The 15,301-nt window shown below is 38.7% G+C and overlaps 1 protein-coding gene across 1 annotated transcript in view; it reads right to left on the reverse strand.

Moving 5' to 3' along the window:
* Positions 1 to 15,301, reverse strand: part of LOC150094926 (motile sperm domain-containing protein 1-like) — a 94,621-nt gene that overhangs the window by 68,295 nt on the left and 11,025 nt on the right. The window contains exon 2 of the mRNA XM_090411101.1: positions 7,196 to 7,364. Coding sequence (XP_090267227.1) covers positions 7,196 to 7,337 — 142 coding nt within the window. The 5' untranslated portion in view covers positions 7,338 to 7,364. The remainder of the gene's footprint in view (positions 1 to 7,195; positions 7,365 to 15,301) is intronic.

Raw genomic sequence — 15,301 nt, forward strand, 5'->3', positions numbered from 1 at the left:
CCAGTTTATGTGTCATCAGTAGTTGTTAAGGTCTTGGAAAAATTAGTGAGGGACTATATACAGCATTGGACAGATGAGGGTAATGTTATCTGCGAGAATCAACATGGATTTGTTAAGGGACACTCTTGCTTTAGTAATATAGCCTTTCATAATAAAGTGAAAAGAGCAGTTGATGAAGGAAAGACATACGCTACCTTTTTTTGAATTTTGCAAAGGCATTTGACAGGGTGCCAAAATGATGAGCTGATATTTAAGTTGCAGCATTTAGATGTCAGGTTCGTCAACTGGATTCAGGATTGGCTGTCTGATTAATATCAGAGTTGTGTATGGTGGGACAATATCAAGGAGGCAGAAGGTTACAAGTGGGGTCCCACAGAGCTCAGTACTGAGACCTGTATTGTTTAACCTTTACATCAATGATGTGAAGCAGGAAGGGTTATTAGTAATAGTGCAGATGTGGCAGCCCTGAAGAGGATTTGAATAAACTAGATAGATGGGCAAATTATGGAGGTGTTGGTTTAATGCAGCAAAATGAAAAGTCTTGAAGTTTGGGATACATCGATGGGAAGCTGCATACTCGACTGGAGGAGCTGTACTGGAGGAAGTAGTAAAAACAAGAGATCTGAGATGATTGATAGAAAACTGAAATTCAGGTAGCATATTGCAAAGGTGAAGGTAACCTAGAGGATTGCCACGATACTGAGAAGGACACAGACCTGTAGAGATAAGAGTCATCATTCCACTGTATAAGACCCTAATCAGACCACACTTAGATTGTTGTTCTCAAATTTGTCCCCAAGATTTGAAGGGGATAAATTAATACAGAAAGAGTACAGATAACAAAGATGTTTTCAGGACTGTACAATGTTATTTATGAGGATTGGCTTAGGGAATGTGGACTGCAGAGTTTGATAGATAGAAGAAGGAGAGGTGACATGATCCAGACTTAAACTGTTGAGAGGTAGTTACAGAGTTGACATTAGGGAGTGCTTTTGCTTGGTGGAACAGAGGGAAGGAGTGATGATAAGGGACCACCCCTGGAAGTCTAAAGGAAGCTGTGAGCAAGAGGATGAGGAGTAGTTTCTTTGCATGGAAAGTGGTTGAACTGTGGAATGCACTGCCTGATAGAGTGGTGAGAGCAAGAACGGTCAATGAGTTCAAGGAGTGGTATGATAGACTGTGTTTCCCAGGAAGGACCACCTACAATGAGTCATCTAGCTCCATGGAGGCCTGAATAATAATAATATTCGAATAGAAAAGATCATTTTATTTTAATGGATCTGGGAGTTATAAGAAAAATTAGGAAAGTGCGCATATGGCATCAATGGCAAAAATCATTAAAAATTAAGATATTAAGAAGGGACTTGACACTAATAATTTTGGAACGTATGAGCAGAGCTAATCTCAAATGTAGCAGAAATGCCTTGGCACCGAAATGTAAATTCTGACAATATGGGAGGCCTGACAGACAAAACTAATTTTTGAGGAAAATTGTTGATATGAAGTTATAGTACTATCAAAGAACCCAGTGTGTATTTCTTGAGAATACATATCAGACAATTTGATCATATAAATTTCTGCAGTCTCTTTTCAGGTTCCAAGAACTCACTGAAGGAAGAGTCTTCTAAGTCATTAATAGATGCCTAAATACCTACCTGTCCTTGAACACATTTACTGACAATATCAAATGATAGTTCATTCCACACATCATGAGAAGATGTTGCAAGAAACAGATGAAGTATCAACCTCCAGTGAACATTCTACTCACTGCAGGAATCTTTTGATTCTTGGCTTTAGTAAAGAATAAATTATAACAATGCTATTCTGTGTGGTAAATGCTTTAAGCATTCTGTTGCAAGGCCACTCATAGAAGTTGATGTATGCAAAATGATAAATTGGATCCACTTTCCCATCTTTGGATTTCGCTATTTATCACTTCAATTCTGGACAAATAAATACAGTCAGATCTCACTACAGAAAAAAACCATTGTAAGAAAATTTTAAAAAAGCATGAACACGAAGCATGTGGCGGTGGATTTGTGCTGTGGTAGAAAACTGTTTTTTAAATGTTGTATAATGTGAATTCTTTTGCGAATCGTGCCATTTTTTTTCTCAGTAACATAAGCCTTCTTTAGGTTACCGATCTGTGGTTTTGGGTTACCGAGAAGGCGAGGTCACAGTCGGCAGCATCTGCAATGGAAGAGACGTTTTTGCTATTTATTATAGTTGAATATAGTGTTTATATATATATATATATATATAGCATTTAGTTTAGTAGTTCCTCGGCAGTAAGGAATGATGGTGGCTGCAGCCGCAACAACAAATGGAGTGTCACCAAGTCTTTCACCATTTAAGAACTCTACTATACATAACATAATAAAGGACTTTGTGGCATGCAGTGCTTGCAGCATGTATGTATCCCAGGAGTTGGATATGTGGCTGGTGAGAGAAGGGGGAGTGCGTATATGTGCACAATGTAAGCAATGGGAGGAATTCAATAAATTAGATATGTCAATAACTAAACTCGTTGCATCAGGGGAAGGGAAATGAATGTCGGGAGATGAGTCGTGTGACAGGGGAGAATGACGAGCAAAATACGAATGAGAAAATAAGAGTCGGGAGTGTGGAAGGCTTGAATGAATGACTGTGAAGTTTTCGGAGATGGTCTTGATTGGGAGAATGAATGGCAAGTAAAAGTGACTAATTTGCAGAAAGCGAAAAATGAGCTGAAAGAAGAGATGGAATGTCTTGTGAATGAAATGAGAAGTATGAAAAATGAGATTAGGAGAATGGAAGAGATTAATGCAAGGCAAATCAGAGGAGTGAGAGAGAGTTTTAGGAATGATAGAAAAAGAGAGAATAGAAACAGTAGGAGAGAGGGAATGAGAGAGAATTATGGGAATGATAGAAGAGGGGAGAATGGAAACAGTCAGAGAGAGCAAGGAAATAAGAAAAATGAGAGAGAGTGCTGAAACCAGGGATAGAGTGATGCCAGGACAGCAGCTAATTAGGGGAACACAGAGAGAAAGGGTTAGAGGAGAGAGAGAGAATGTAAGTGAGCAAACAAGGAACAGACTGGTAAGAGGTGTAATGTATGGAGACTTGATGATCCATGGTGTGCAAGATAGGATGCCAGAGGAGTATTTGCCTGGAGGGACGATAGCAAGTGTGGCTATGGCAATTAAGTGGGGTGAAAGGATGGACGAAATCATCATGATGGTGGGCACGAATGACTGAAGAAGCAATGTAAATCGGGCAGCAAGAGATCTGAGATTCTTGCTTGAGGTTGTGCAAAAGAAAACGTACAGAGGAAAGTTTGTGTGTGTGTGTTGCCCAGGTACGATAGTGTTGAGCTGAGCAGAAGAGCAGTAATACTGAACAGCATAATAGCTAAAATGTGTCAGAAGAGAGGACTGGAATATGTGGATGCTTGGAGGGAATTTGAGTACACAAGAGAACTGTATGCGAGAGACCGCTTGCATTTGAATGAGGAAGGACAAGGTCACTGGAGAGATTGCTGTTTTCTGAATGAGTCGGTGTGTCAATGCAGGGAAATGAAATCCCAGGGCGGATGGTAGCAGGAGTGGCCTTGTAAGAACGGGTGCTTGGGGGAAGGCGATGACATCAGGTAACACTGAGCTCAGTGGGATCTAGATGGGATAATGATAGGTAAAAAAGCAGCGACATCTTTATGCTTTATACGAATGCCAGAATTATCAGAAATAAAGGAGATGAATTGGTGGTGCTGATAGCATCAGCCTGGCCAAAGATTATTGGGCAGCGACATCTTTATGCTTTATACGAATGCCAGAATTATCAGAAATAAAGGAGATGAATTGGTGGTGCTGATAGCATCAGCCTGGCCAAAGATTATTGGGATCTTGGAGAAGTGGTTGACGGAAGATGATATAATAAGAGGAATTGAAGTAGCAGGTTACAGCATTTTTTGGCAGGATAGGAAAGGAAAACATGATGGTGGAGTACTGCTTATGATAAGTGATGACTAATGTCATCTAAGAGTGGAGGCTTTGGAAGGCAGTGACACTAATGGTTTCGAAAGCATATGGTGTGAGGTAGAAGTGGCCAAAACAGGATATTTTGTGGGATGTTGCTACAAGCCAAGGAGCAGAGAGTGGGGAGCAGATGTTTAGGCATTGAGCTTGGCAAGTGCGAGAAAAGTAATTGTTATGGGAGATTTTAACTATAGCAGAATAAGCTGGGAAGAGGAAAATGCATGTAGTAATAAGGGAATGGAATTCTCGAGGGACAGATGTCTTAGGCAATATGTAATAGAGGGAACAAGAGGTTCAAGAGTTTTGGATTTGGTCATAGCGTCAGAAGAGCTGATAATAAGTGAGATGACATCTCTTTCTCTCCCAACAGTTGGAGAGAGAGTGACCATGTGGTTTTGACTTGGAAGATGAACAGACATGCAGGTTTATCAAAGAAAAGAGCATGTATGTAGAATTATAAAGGTAGGTGATTATAATAGTCTTAGTTATCAAACTTGGAGCAGTTCCATGGAGAGTAGAATTGGAAGGCCAGGATATCATTAGTGCTTGGGAAATTGTGAAAGAATATTAGTTAGCAGCAATAGTAAGCTGCATTCCATGAGTAAAGAAGCAGACACAATTTGGTGTAAAGTGGATGATAATCAATATCAAAGAGGAACTGCAGGTGACAAAGAGGTTATGGAAGAGGTATAATGAGAGGGTGTGGAGGGCAGATACACAAAGAATACAAGATGCAGGCCAGGAGAGTGACTAGTATGGCGAGGAAAGCAAAACTGGAATATGAGAAGAGATTGGCACTAAGATCCAAAGAGAATCCTAAGGAATTTTTTTTAGCTAGGTGGTCAGCAGGAGGAGAAATGATTGTGGAAGAATAACACTGTGGGATAAAAATGGGAATACAGTGACTGATGCAGAGAACATAGTAAAGTTGTTTAATGAACACTTTACTGGAGTATTTCATCCTGGAGGAGTAAGTTTTAATACTAGAGGGATAGGGCAAGTTCGAGATTTAGAGGGCAAGAGGAGAGTGTGTTCCAAATACCAAGTACTCTGGATGTCATTAAAGCAGTGGGAATGGATGGTATTTCATCATGGGTTTTGACAGAATGTGCTAAAGAACTGACAGCTCTGTTGATTTGGCTCTTCAATAAAAGTCTGACTGCAAGAAAGGTACCAAAGGAATGCAAGGAAGGTAAGATAGTGAAGTTGCAGAAAGGCGGTAGCAGACTGGAAGTGTCTAATTATAGGCCAGTTTATGTGTCATCAGTAGTTGTTAAGGTCTTGGAAAAATTAGTGAGGGACTATATACATTGGACAGATGAGGGTAATGTTATCTGTGAGAGTCAACATGGATTTGTTAAGGAACATTTTTTTTTGGATTTTGCAAAGCGACTTGACAGGGTGCCACATGATACGCTGATATTTAAGTTACAGTAGATAGGTTTAGATGTCGGATTAGTTGACTGAATTCAGGATTGGCTGTCTGATAGGTATCAGTGAGTTGTGTATGGTGGGGCAATATCAAGGAAGCAGGAGGTTACAAGTGGGGTTCCACAGAACTCAATGCTGATGCTGAGCTGTAGAGATAAGAGTAATCATCCCATTGTAGAAGGTCCTAATCAGAGAACACTTAGATTACTGTTCTCAAAATTTGGTCCCCTGGATTTGAAGGGGATAAATTAACTGTGGAAAGGGTACAGAGACAGATAAAAATAGTTTCTGTATTGTACAATGTCAGTTATGAGGATCGACAGAGAACATGGACTGCAGAGTTTGGTGGATAGAAGGAGGAGGAGAGGTGATACAATTGAGATTCTTAATCTGTTGACAGGCAGTTACAGAGTAGACATTGGGGAGTTCTTTCGCTTGGTGGAATGGCAGGAAGGAGCGATGACAAGCGGCCCTCCCTGGAAGTTATGAAAGGAAGCTGTGGGCAAGAGGGTGAGGAGTGGTTGAACAATGGAATGCATTGCCTGAGAGAGCAGTTGGAGCAAGAACAGTCAATGAGTGGTATGAGAGACTGTGTTTCCTAAGAAGGACCTCCCACGATGAGTCTTTTGATTCCAGGAAGGCCTGAATAATAATAAAATCTCTATAGGCACAATGCTGTTCTAAAGAGTATTCATTATGATTATGTGACACTCCCATGGAGTCATAACTAATTGTTTGAGGCACTCTACACTACACAACCTCACTATCTGCACCATCACTAATAGGTTTTCTGTCTGTAAATTGTATGTTCTCTGGCCAATTTATTGTATGGGGAATGAAAACCCCGAGTTCTAGGAGAGAAAATTTGCTACATCCATATGAAGTCAGCTAACTAACTTTAAAAAAAATTCTTCATTTTAAGGTCTCTCTCATCATGACCTGGGTCTTTTTTGAAAGGAGTGCGCATGTCCTGTCATTCTTCCAACTGTGAATATGCTATAACAAACTATTCCTGTGGTCTCTGAGTTTACTATTGTAAGAGTCGATTGTATGAAGATAAGCTATGATTTGTTTACAATGAATGTGAGCAATGTCATTTTGTGAAATGTTATTTTTATCAATCAGAATCTGGTCAAAATACCAAAGTTCTTCACAAAAACTTTCCTCTTCTAGAGAGACTTTATAAAGAAAGTAGCAAAGATGCTAGGTCTGCAGAAGAAAATATAGGTCTAGTTCTGGTAACAGAGTTTCAACATCTATTCAACTGACTCCAGGGTTGGTCTCACTTGGATGTAGGTAATTAAGTCCCCCCCCCCATCAAAAAAAAAAATAGAGGGAAAAAACCTCATCTAACTAGCAAGCTGCAAGAATGAACTCAACTACAGTGATACTGAGAAGTGATCACCTGCCTATGTCTTCCAAGAAGTAAAAAGAGTGAACCACCACCTTCCTTTTGGGAATGAAAATGCAGTATGTGTGTGTTAATCATAGGCTTTTAGATTAATGATAATTTGATCATGTAGTGCACCAGCATAGTACATCATTGAAGTCAACTTTTAATTCTAAGCATACTTTGGGTTAGAAACTTTGATAATAATCCTGAAGATTAGGTAAATACACATTAATTATTTCACAAGGGCTTTGACTTCTAAATGCATATTCTGTGTCTTATATTCCCATAAAACAGAATTAAAGTTCATTGTATTTTAGTATATTTTAAAGCATCAAGATGGTTAAAATATATGACTTACCTCTAAATTTAATGGCAAAGTCATATGGATTGTAAAGAGTAAGCAACTGTTTATGTGATGACTGATCATCTGCATAAAATGTTAGGGATGAAGGAAAGGCGAATACTGGCAGCCTGCCATCTATGAAGGTTGGGACCTGCATTAATGTATGTGCACGGCATTCAAGATTCTAGGCAGTAGGAAAAAAATAATTATAAAAGTAGTTGCGATAACTCAGAAGTATTTTGTTAACTTGTGGTTATTTACAAATGTATATAAACAAGCAGCAGCCAAACTTTTCAAGTAGGCAATTGTTAATGGATAAGAATTGTTTGTTGAACAGCCACCTTAATGAACAAGAAAATAATTATTTGAACTACATATAAATTGCATCCCATAATTTAAATTTTTACTGTTACTGAAAGAAATTTCTTTTAATATGCTTTTGGATTTTATTGAGTAACAAAAAAAAAAAAAAAAAAAAAAGGAAATATAAAACTTAATTCCTTATGCCACCAGCAATATATAAAACAAAAACATTAACAGTACCTTTAAACTTCAGTGAGTTGCATGGCCTTTGACCACCTAATATCTACCCTTTCCAAACTTAGAACTAGCACCTAACAAATACAAAAACTTGTGCTGCTGGTTCTTTGGCATTTTGCCACTTATCTGAATAGTGATCAGCATCAAGAATAAGCATGATTTAGATTCAAAACGTTTCTAGCCTAGCTAAGTGACCAGAAATAAGTTCAGCTCAAGGAACTGTTTTGAAAGCGAATGTCAGAAGTCAGGATGTGTGTTGAAAGAGTGAAGCAGCAGACATAACAGAATAGGCATGAAAATATGAGTGATAGAGGATAAGAATAAGAGTAAAAGAGAACAGTATAGGAATGAGAGCATGGAAGGCATGGAGAATGAAGTCAGTTGTAATGAGAGCAATTACTGTTTTATTGGATTCTGGCTGAAGACAACTAAAGCTGGAAGGCCTGTGTAATATAAATTGCATGTGTTCTGGCTAGTTTGCCTGTTCTGCTTAAACTATATATGATGCTGGAGTTGATTCTTTGGCATCATATATAGTTTAAGGAAATTAACAACATATTTGTTAATAAATAAAATAATTTACTTATACCATCCTGTTTTTCACCAAAGTCAAATCGGCATCATCAGGGATTAATACACTTCTATTAGACAGGGATCATGTGCCAGGTATCCAGGATATGGCCTGCTAATTCTGAATGGCCATAGTGTGGAATCGGATTAGCAGACCATGCCCAGGATACCTGCAATAGGATCTGTTGGAAAAAAAAAAAAAAAGCCACTTTACTCCAGCAAAGCAAATTCAAGTGGCTTTTCCTCAAATCAGTTGCAGCCCTTACCAACTATCCCAACCTAAACAAATATGGTTGCATCAGACTCCTCCCTCATATGGTAAACTCCTCATCTGCAGACAGTCAGCCCGATGACTAAAAACACCCAACTAAAGCCAATAGGTGGCATAATTTATTTAGGACTTTGGGTCTTCCTGTATTCCCCCCCCCAGTTCTTTCATCTTTGTTACTGAAGTGTGCTTGCGTGCATGTGTCTAATATAAGTGTATTAATCCCTGATGATGCCGAGTGGACTTTGGTAAAATATAGAATAAAAAGTAAATAATTTTATTTATTAACCAATACATTGTTAATTTCCTTAAACTACATAAAATGCTAGAGTTTCCAGGAGGAATGACCCTACCATCCCCTGTATGAGACTGGCTTTATACGAGCTTTTCCCTTGAGCTGAAAAGCTCTAATTAAAAGGACCTTGGATGGGGTTTGAATCCTGGATGAGAATCAAACATATGCTTTTCCATCCAAAGGATGTGGTCAATACTAACTGAGCTATGGAAGTTGCTGTAAAGAGACAATATACTTATGCAGAACAACATGCCTTTACAGAACAGAAGTGAAAGCATGAGAGCTTACAGAAACGTCTAAGCTCTCGTGACTGTACCAGTCTGGTGAGTAGTACTGCAGAGAAAAGAAAGAAAGAAGAGGCACAAAGGAAGAGAAAGTAATGCTCAACTAAAAGTAGAGTAAGAAAAGGATTTTGTTTGAAGATTCCATAAGAGGACTGCCTTGATGACAACGTGCTTCCAGGCATTCCACTCAACTTCAACTGACTCTGGCAACCCATTCCATTCATTCATCACTCTCTAAGCAAAAAATCTAGTCCTCACACCCCTACTGACCACACCTTTATACAACTTCCAGGAATGACCCCTTGTTCTGGTCTCTGTAGCCAAATGCTGAAACATTTCCCCTACATTTATCCTATAAAATCATTTAAGCAACTTAAATGTTTCTATCGTATCCCTTCTTTTTCTCTTATCAACCAACTTCTGCAATCCACATTCCACAGGCCACTAACATCTGAATCCTATCCACTGCTTCCACATCCCCAAGAAACCCAGGGGACCAGACGTGGGCATTATCAGGGCCTTATAAAGAGGAATTACAACTTCCTTATCTCTACTTGTAAATGTGTTTTTCACTAGTCACGTAATCTTATGTGATACCTTAACAATATGTCCTCTAAACTTTAACTCTCTGTCTACCACACCCCTAAATCTCTAGCTTCATCTATTTCCTGGAGTATAGTGCCATTAATATGATAAATGGCTTGTAATCTATTTATCCCAAAGCGCATAACTTTACATTTCTCAACATTAAACTGACACCCATTATCTTTGCCCATACTGACAGCCTATTTAAATTATCCTGTAAACTCTCCACATCGCCTTGATTAACTATTACTGTACCTAATTTTTGCATCATCAGCAAACAACTGAATATTTCCTATATCATTTATGTATAAATTAAACAGCAATGGTCTCAGCACTGAACCTTATGGCACACCACTAGTCATCTGCTTTTGCCTCGATTCTGCTGCTCCATATACCACTTTTTGATACCTGTCCAGCAGTTACCCTCTTATCTACTTAACCAGTGTCATATCCATCGCCATTTGTTCTAATTTGCATAACAGTGTTTAATGTGGTTTTCTGTCAAATACTTTTGCAAAATCATCATGTAGCCATTTCCTTTATCCAACTAAGCTGTAAAAAGTAAATTACTAAAGGCACGACCGAAAGCCATGTTGACCCTCATAAAATATCATTTTTATCTACCCATACTTGAATTCTCTTCTTTAGCACTTTTTCTAATACTTTTACCAACATAGCTGTGTTTACATTGAGATTTTGAAATATTGTAATGACCTCCAATTCATGCACTGCTGTTCCCACAGTGTCTGCCACATAGGTTAAAGCAGTAACCTCACTAGGAAGACATATGCTTGCAAAGTGGTCATTCAATAACTCAACTATTTTATCCACTTCTCTCTCTCTCTCCTCATGACCATCATCACTCATTAAGATTAATCTTCCATAGTCATTCTTCCCCTTACTTGCCACATAATGAAAGAACTCTTTGGTATTTCCTTTAGCCTGCTCGGCTAAATTCTTCTCATAATCTGATTTTGCCTTCCTTGCCATGCTGGTCACCTTTCTTGTATGAGCCTTGTACTGTTCATGAGTTTGCTGGTCATCTTTCTCTTTATATACCTTCCACAGCATTTTCTTCTTCTGCAGCTCACGCTTAATGATATTACTCATCTATCTCACTCCTACTCGATTAACACTCCTTACCGGAGGTATACAATTTAATACTGCTTCCTTTAGATGACCCTTAACTATATCCCATTCACTACTAATAATTTTACCCTGCAGTGTTTTATGCCATGGCACACATTTAAGCTTCTTCCTAAGCATGTCATAATCACATGACATTATAGTTCCACAAATACCCCTTTTCTTGATAGAATATTCCTCATGTTTTACAATTTCCCAAGTCAAGAGTGCACGGTCACTTTCACCAACTGGAGGCAATGTTGTCAACTTGGTTATGGATAACTCTTCTTATCCTATGACCAGGTCCAATATTCTCCCACCCTGGTCCCCTCAATCACATGCTGCCTTAAGTAATTATCTCTCAGCAGGTGTATAAATTCTATTTCCTTTCTGCCATGCAATCTTTCTTCCTTTCAGTCTATATCTCCATTGTTGAAGTCCCCCCATAATAATCACTCAACCTGTACTCATTGTACTAATTTGGCAATGCATGTCTTTCAGATCATCTGTGGAATTCCCGAGCCTATGTTAGCCTGATCTTAATCTCACATCAGATTGCTTCAAATAAACAGCCACCTGCCCACCTATCTCCTATTCTTTTTGGTTGCAATTCATCTGCTATCATCAACAGTACTCCCCACCTCAATCCTATCTTCCTCGAAAATACTAAACCCTTCACATTCAATCCCTGTAACTACATCATCTGCTGTTAGCCAAGTCTTATTAATGCCTATAACTTTTGGTGAGGTTGCACTAATCAATGCCAAAAACTCGTCCCTCTTGTTCCTGATACTTCTGGCATTTGTATATAAAGATGGCAACATCCTTTATTTCCCAACCCACCTTCACTTTCTGAATTGACTAACCTATTCAATATTTTTGCTTGAGAGACTAATTCCTCACTTGATCATTCTCACACTCGCTCACTCGATTCATGTTTGCCTTCACATAAACTCACCTGCTTCCACCCAAATTGCCCAAGTTTCCCTGATTTTGCCATCAGCATGCTTGGTGAACAAAGCTCTCCAGACATCTAACACCCAAACCATTCAGATGTAGTCCATCTGCATTGTACAAATCCTTCTTTCCATCAGAGACCACAGATCCATAAATTCTATATCATTTCTTTTGCATACGTATAGACTCATTGGCTATCAATGCCCTCCTCCTCAGTTTGCCTCTATCATAGTGTAGCAAGAGACTTACATTTACATTCTCACCTTCCCACTCTTCAGTTTTGCCTCTTGTAACAACTCCTTTACATCCTCTCTCATAGAATACTTCACCTCTCAAATCATTGGTACCAACCAACCACTTACTTTTTTGCATCCAGATGGCATAGTTAATATTGTGAATTTTTGCCTCCAGGAAACACAATTTTGAAATACTTTCATTAAATACTCCCCTATTACCGAGTCTCCATGCATAATTTTCTCCTTTACTTGTTTTTCTTGTTTGTTTGGTCAGTCTTATTATTCTTTCAGATCAAGTGCTTCTTTCTTTTTTCAGCCCTGCCGAACTCTTGCCACTTCTGCAGGTTTTCGATTTTGCACTTTGTCCTATGAAGGATAGCATTTAAACATGCTATTTCTTTATTGATATCCATTTCGTTCTCATCTACTTCCACAGTTGCACGTTCCATATTATTAACATAATTTTCCATCTTATCATCGGTATGTGTTGCGTTCTTATCACCTAACAGACACTCACTTTTAAAACATAAGATACAGAAATTTTAACTCAAGGTATAGAAATATAATAAAAAAATGCCAAAACTTATCCCAAAGAAGACTGCAATAGTGACCATAACCTGCTCACAAAGTAAAAATCAGATTAAAACAAATAAAGAAAATTCAACCAGAAAAATAAGAATTGGACTAAAAAAAAAAAGATAGAGAGAAATATCAAGCTGAACTAGAAAATAAGATTCCTGTCCTGTCAGGTGTCTTCTCCCTCCAGGAGATTGACTACCATGTGTCTCCACCACATCCTATTCTGCGCCTCTCTGCTGCATTCCTCATATGAGAGATAGGTCCAGTCTTTTATATTTTTCATCCACTCCAGTCTTTGTCTTCCTCTTTCCCTCAACAGTTCCTTCGAGAAGTGTCCTTTGTAGGCAGTTATGTCTCAGAATATGTCCAAAATATCTGACTTTTCTCTTTTTAATTTCTTTCTTCAGGCTCCGGCACCTACCATCTCTAGTACCTCTTCATTTGTCTTTTTTTTCTTTCCATGATATTCTCATAATTCTTTGCAGCATCCACATTTCAAAGGCCTCCAGTTTTTTCACACTCAGATTGGAGAGTGTCCATGTCTCTACTCCATATAATAATGTAGACCATATGTAGCATTTGGAGATTCTTAGTCTTGTTTTCAGATTTAATTCTCTAGATGTTAGTAGATTTTTCATACTGTTGAAAGCTGACCTTGCGATTTCAATCCTTTTTTCTAATTTCATCTTCTGTCCTGCCATTCTCTGTGATCAAGTTTCCAAGGTAAGAAAATAAGATTAGCATTACTTATACTGAGATCCCTGGAAGTAATCTAGATTGATTTAGAAGAGAAAAATCAAGGAATGTGCTAAAGGTCTTCTGGGTGAAGCAGAGAGGAGAGGAGAAAGCTCTGGATTACAGAAGTGATAGAAAATAGAAAAAGTGAAAGAAGAAAATAGAAAAATAAGAACAACGATAAAGCCCAGGTCAGATGTAAAGAGATCAATAAACAAAAATTCTGGCTAAAAATGCAAAGGAAGACTGGCTCAATCAGGTCTGCAAGGAGAGAAAAATGATACAGCAAAAGATATAGAAAGGTCTATGAAGACTTGAACTTGATTTCAGGGAAGAAGAGAATGACAAAAAGCAATGCTTTAAAGGATGAAAGAGGAAAGATTTTGTTGGAAAAAAATGATAAGGTGGAAGAAGTATATAACAGAACTTAATGGAGATGAAGATAATCTGGAATGTGATCAGATAGAAAATGATGATACCCCAGAAATGAAGAAATGGGAAACTGAAGCAGCCATTAAAAGAATAAACGATAGGAAAGTTCTGGGAGTAGATGATATTCAAGAAGAGCTGCTGAAGGCATTGGGAAAGGAAGGAATAAAACTTCTATCCATCATCTTTAATCGAAGTCTGGAGGAGGAGGAGGATAGAATACCTAAAGACTTCATAAGATCTATTTTTATTCCTATTCCCAAGACTACAGGAACAATGGATTGCAATAATCAATCCATTGTTCTATCAGCTTGATTAGCAACATTGCAAGAGTCCTAATCAACACGAAGAATGGAACAGATGATAGAGACAGAATTAAATGAAGCACAATTTGGTTTCAAGAGAAACAACGGAAGCTATTAAAACATTACAGATATTGAGAAAAAGAACAGAGTGCAAAAAGGATTGGTTTTGGATATCAGGATTTGGTGTCCGATAGGTATCAGAGAGTTGTGTATGGTGGGGCAGTTTCAAGGAGGCAGAGGGTTACAAGTGGAGTCCCACAGGGCTCAGTACTGGGACCTATATTGTTTAACCTTTACATCAATGACATTATCAGTGGACTGCAGGGGGATATTCAGTTGTTTGCAAATGATGTGAAGCTGGGAAGGGTTATTAGTAATAGTGCAGATGTGGTGGTGCTGCAAGAGGATTTGAATAAGCTATATAGATGGGCAAATGAATGGGGGTGTCAGTTTAATGCAGCAAAATGGAGTCTTGAGGTTTGATAGAAACCTGAAATTCAGGGGAGACATATTGCAAAGGTGGTGAAGGTAACACAGAGAATTGCTGGAATAATGAGAAGGATGCTGACCTGCAGAGATAAAAGAGTTATTATTCCGTTGTATAAGACCCTGATCAGACCACACTTAGACTATTGTTGTCAGATTTGGTCTTCAGGATTTGAAAGGGATAAATTAACTGTGGAAAGGGTACAGAGGCAGATAACAAAGATGGTTTCAGGACTGTACAATGTTAGTTATGAGGATTGGCTGAGGGAATGTGGACTGCAAAGTTTGTAGAGAAGAAGGAGAGGTGATATGATTGAAACTTTTAAACTGTTAAAAGGTGGTTACAGGGTTGACACTGGGGAATTTTCTTGCTTGGTTGAACAGCAGGAAGGAGTGATGACAAGGGGGCCATCCCTGGAAGATACGAAAGGAAACTGTGAGCAAGAGGATAAGGAGTGGTTTCTTTGCATGGAGGGTGGTTGAACCATGGATTGCATTGCCTGATAGAGTGGTGAGAGTGAGAACAGTCAATGAGTTTAAGGAGTGGTATGATAGACTGTGTTTCCTAGGAGAAACCTTCCATGATGAGTCTTGATACTGTTTCCTAGAAAGGACCTCCCAAGCAAGAGGGTGAGGAGTGGTTTCTTTGCATGGGGAGGGGGGGGGGGGTTGAACTGTGGAATGCATTGCCTGATAGGGTAGTGAGAATGATCAATTAGTTTAAGGA

The sequence above is a fragment of the Typopeltis vanoorti genome, chromosome 21, assembly GCF_054136105.1.
Source record: "Typopeltis vanoorti isolate ZY-2024b chromosome 21, IOZ_Tvanoo_1.0, whole genome shotgun sequence".
NCBI lineage: Eukaryota > Metazoa > Arthropoda > Arachnida > Uropygi > Thelyphonidae > Typopeltis > Typopeltis vanoorti.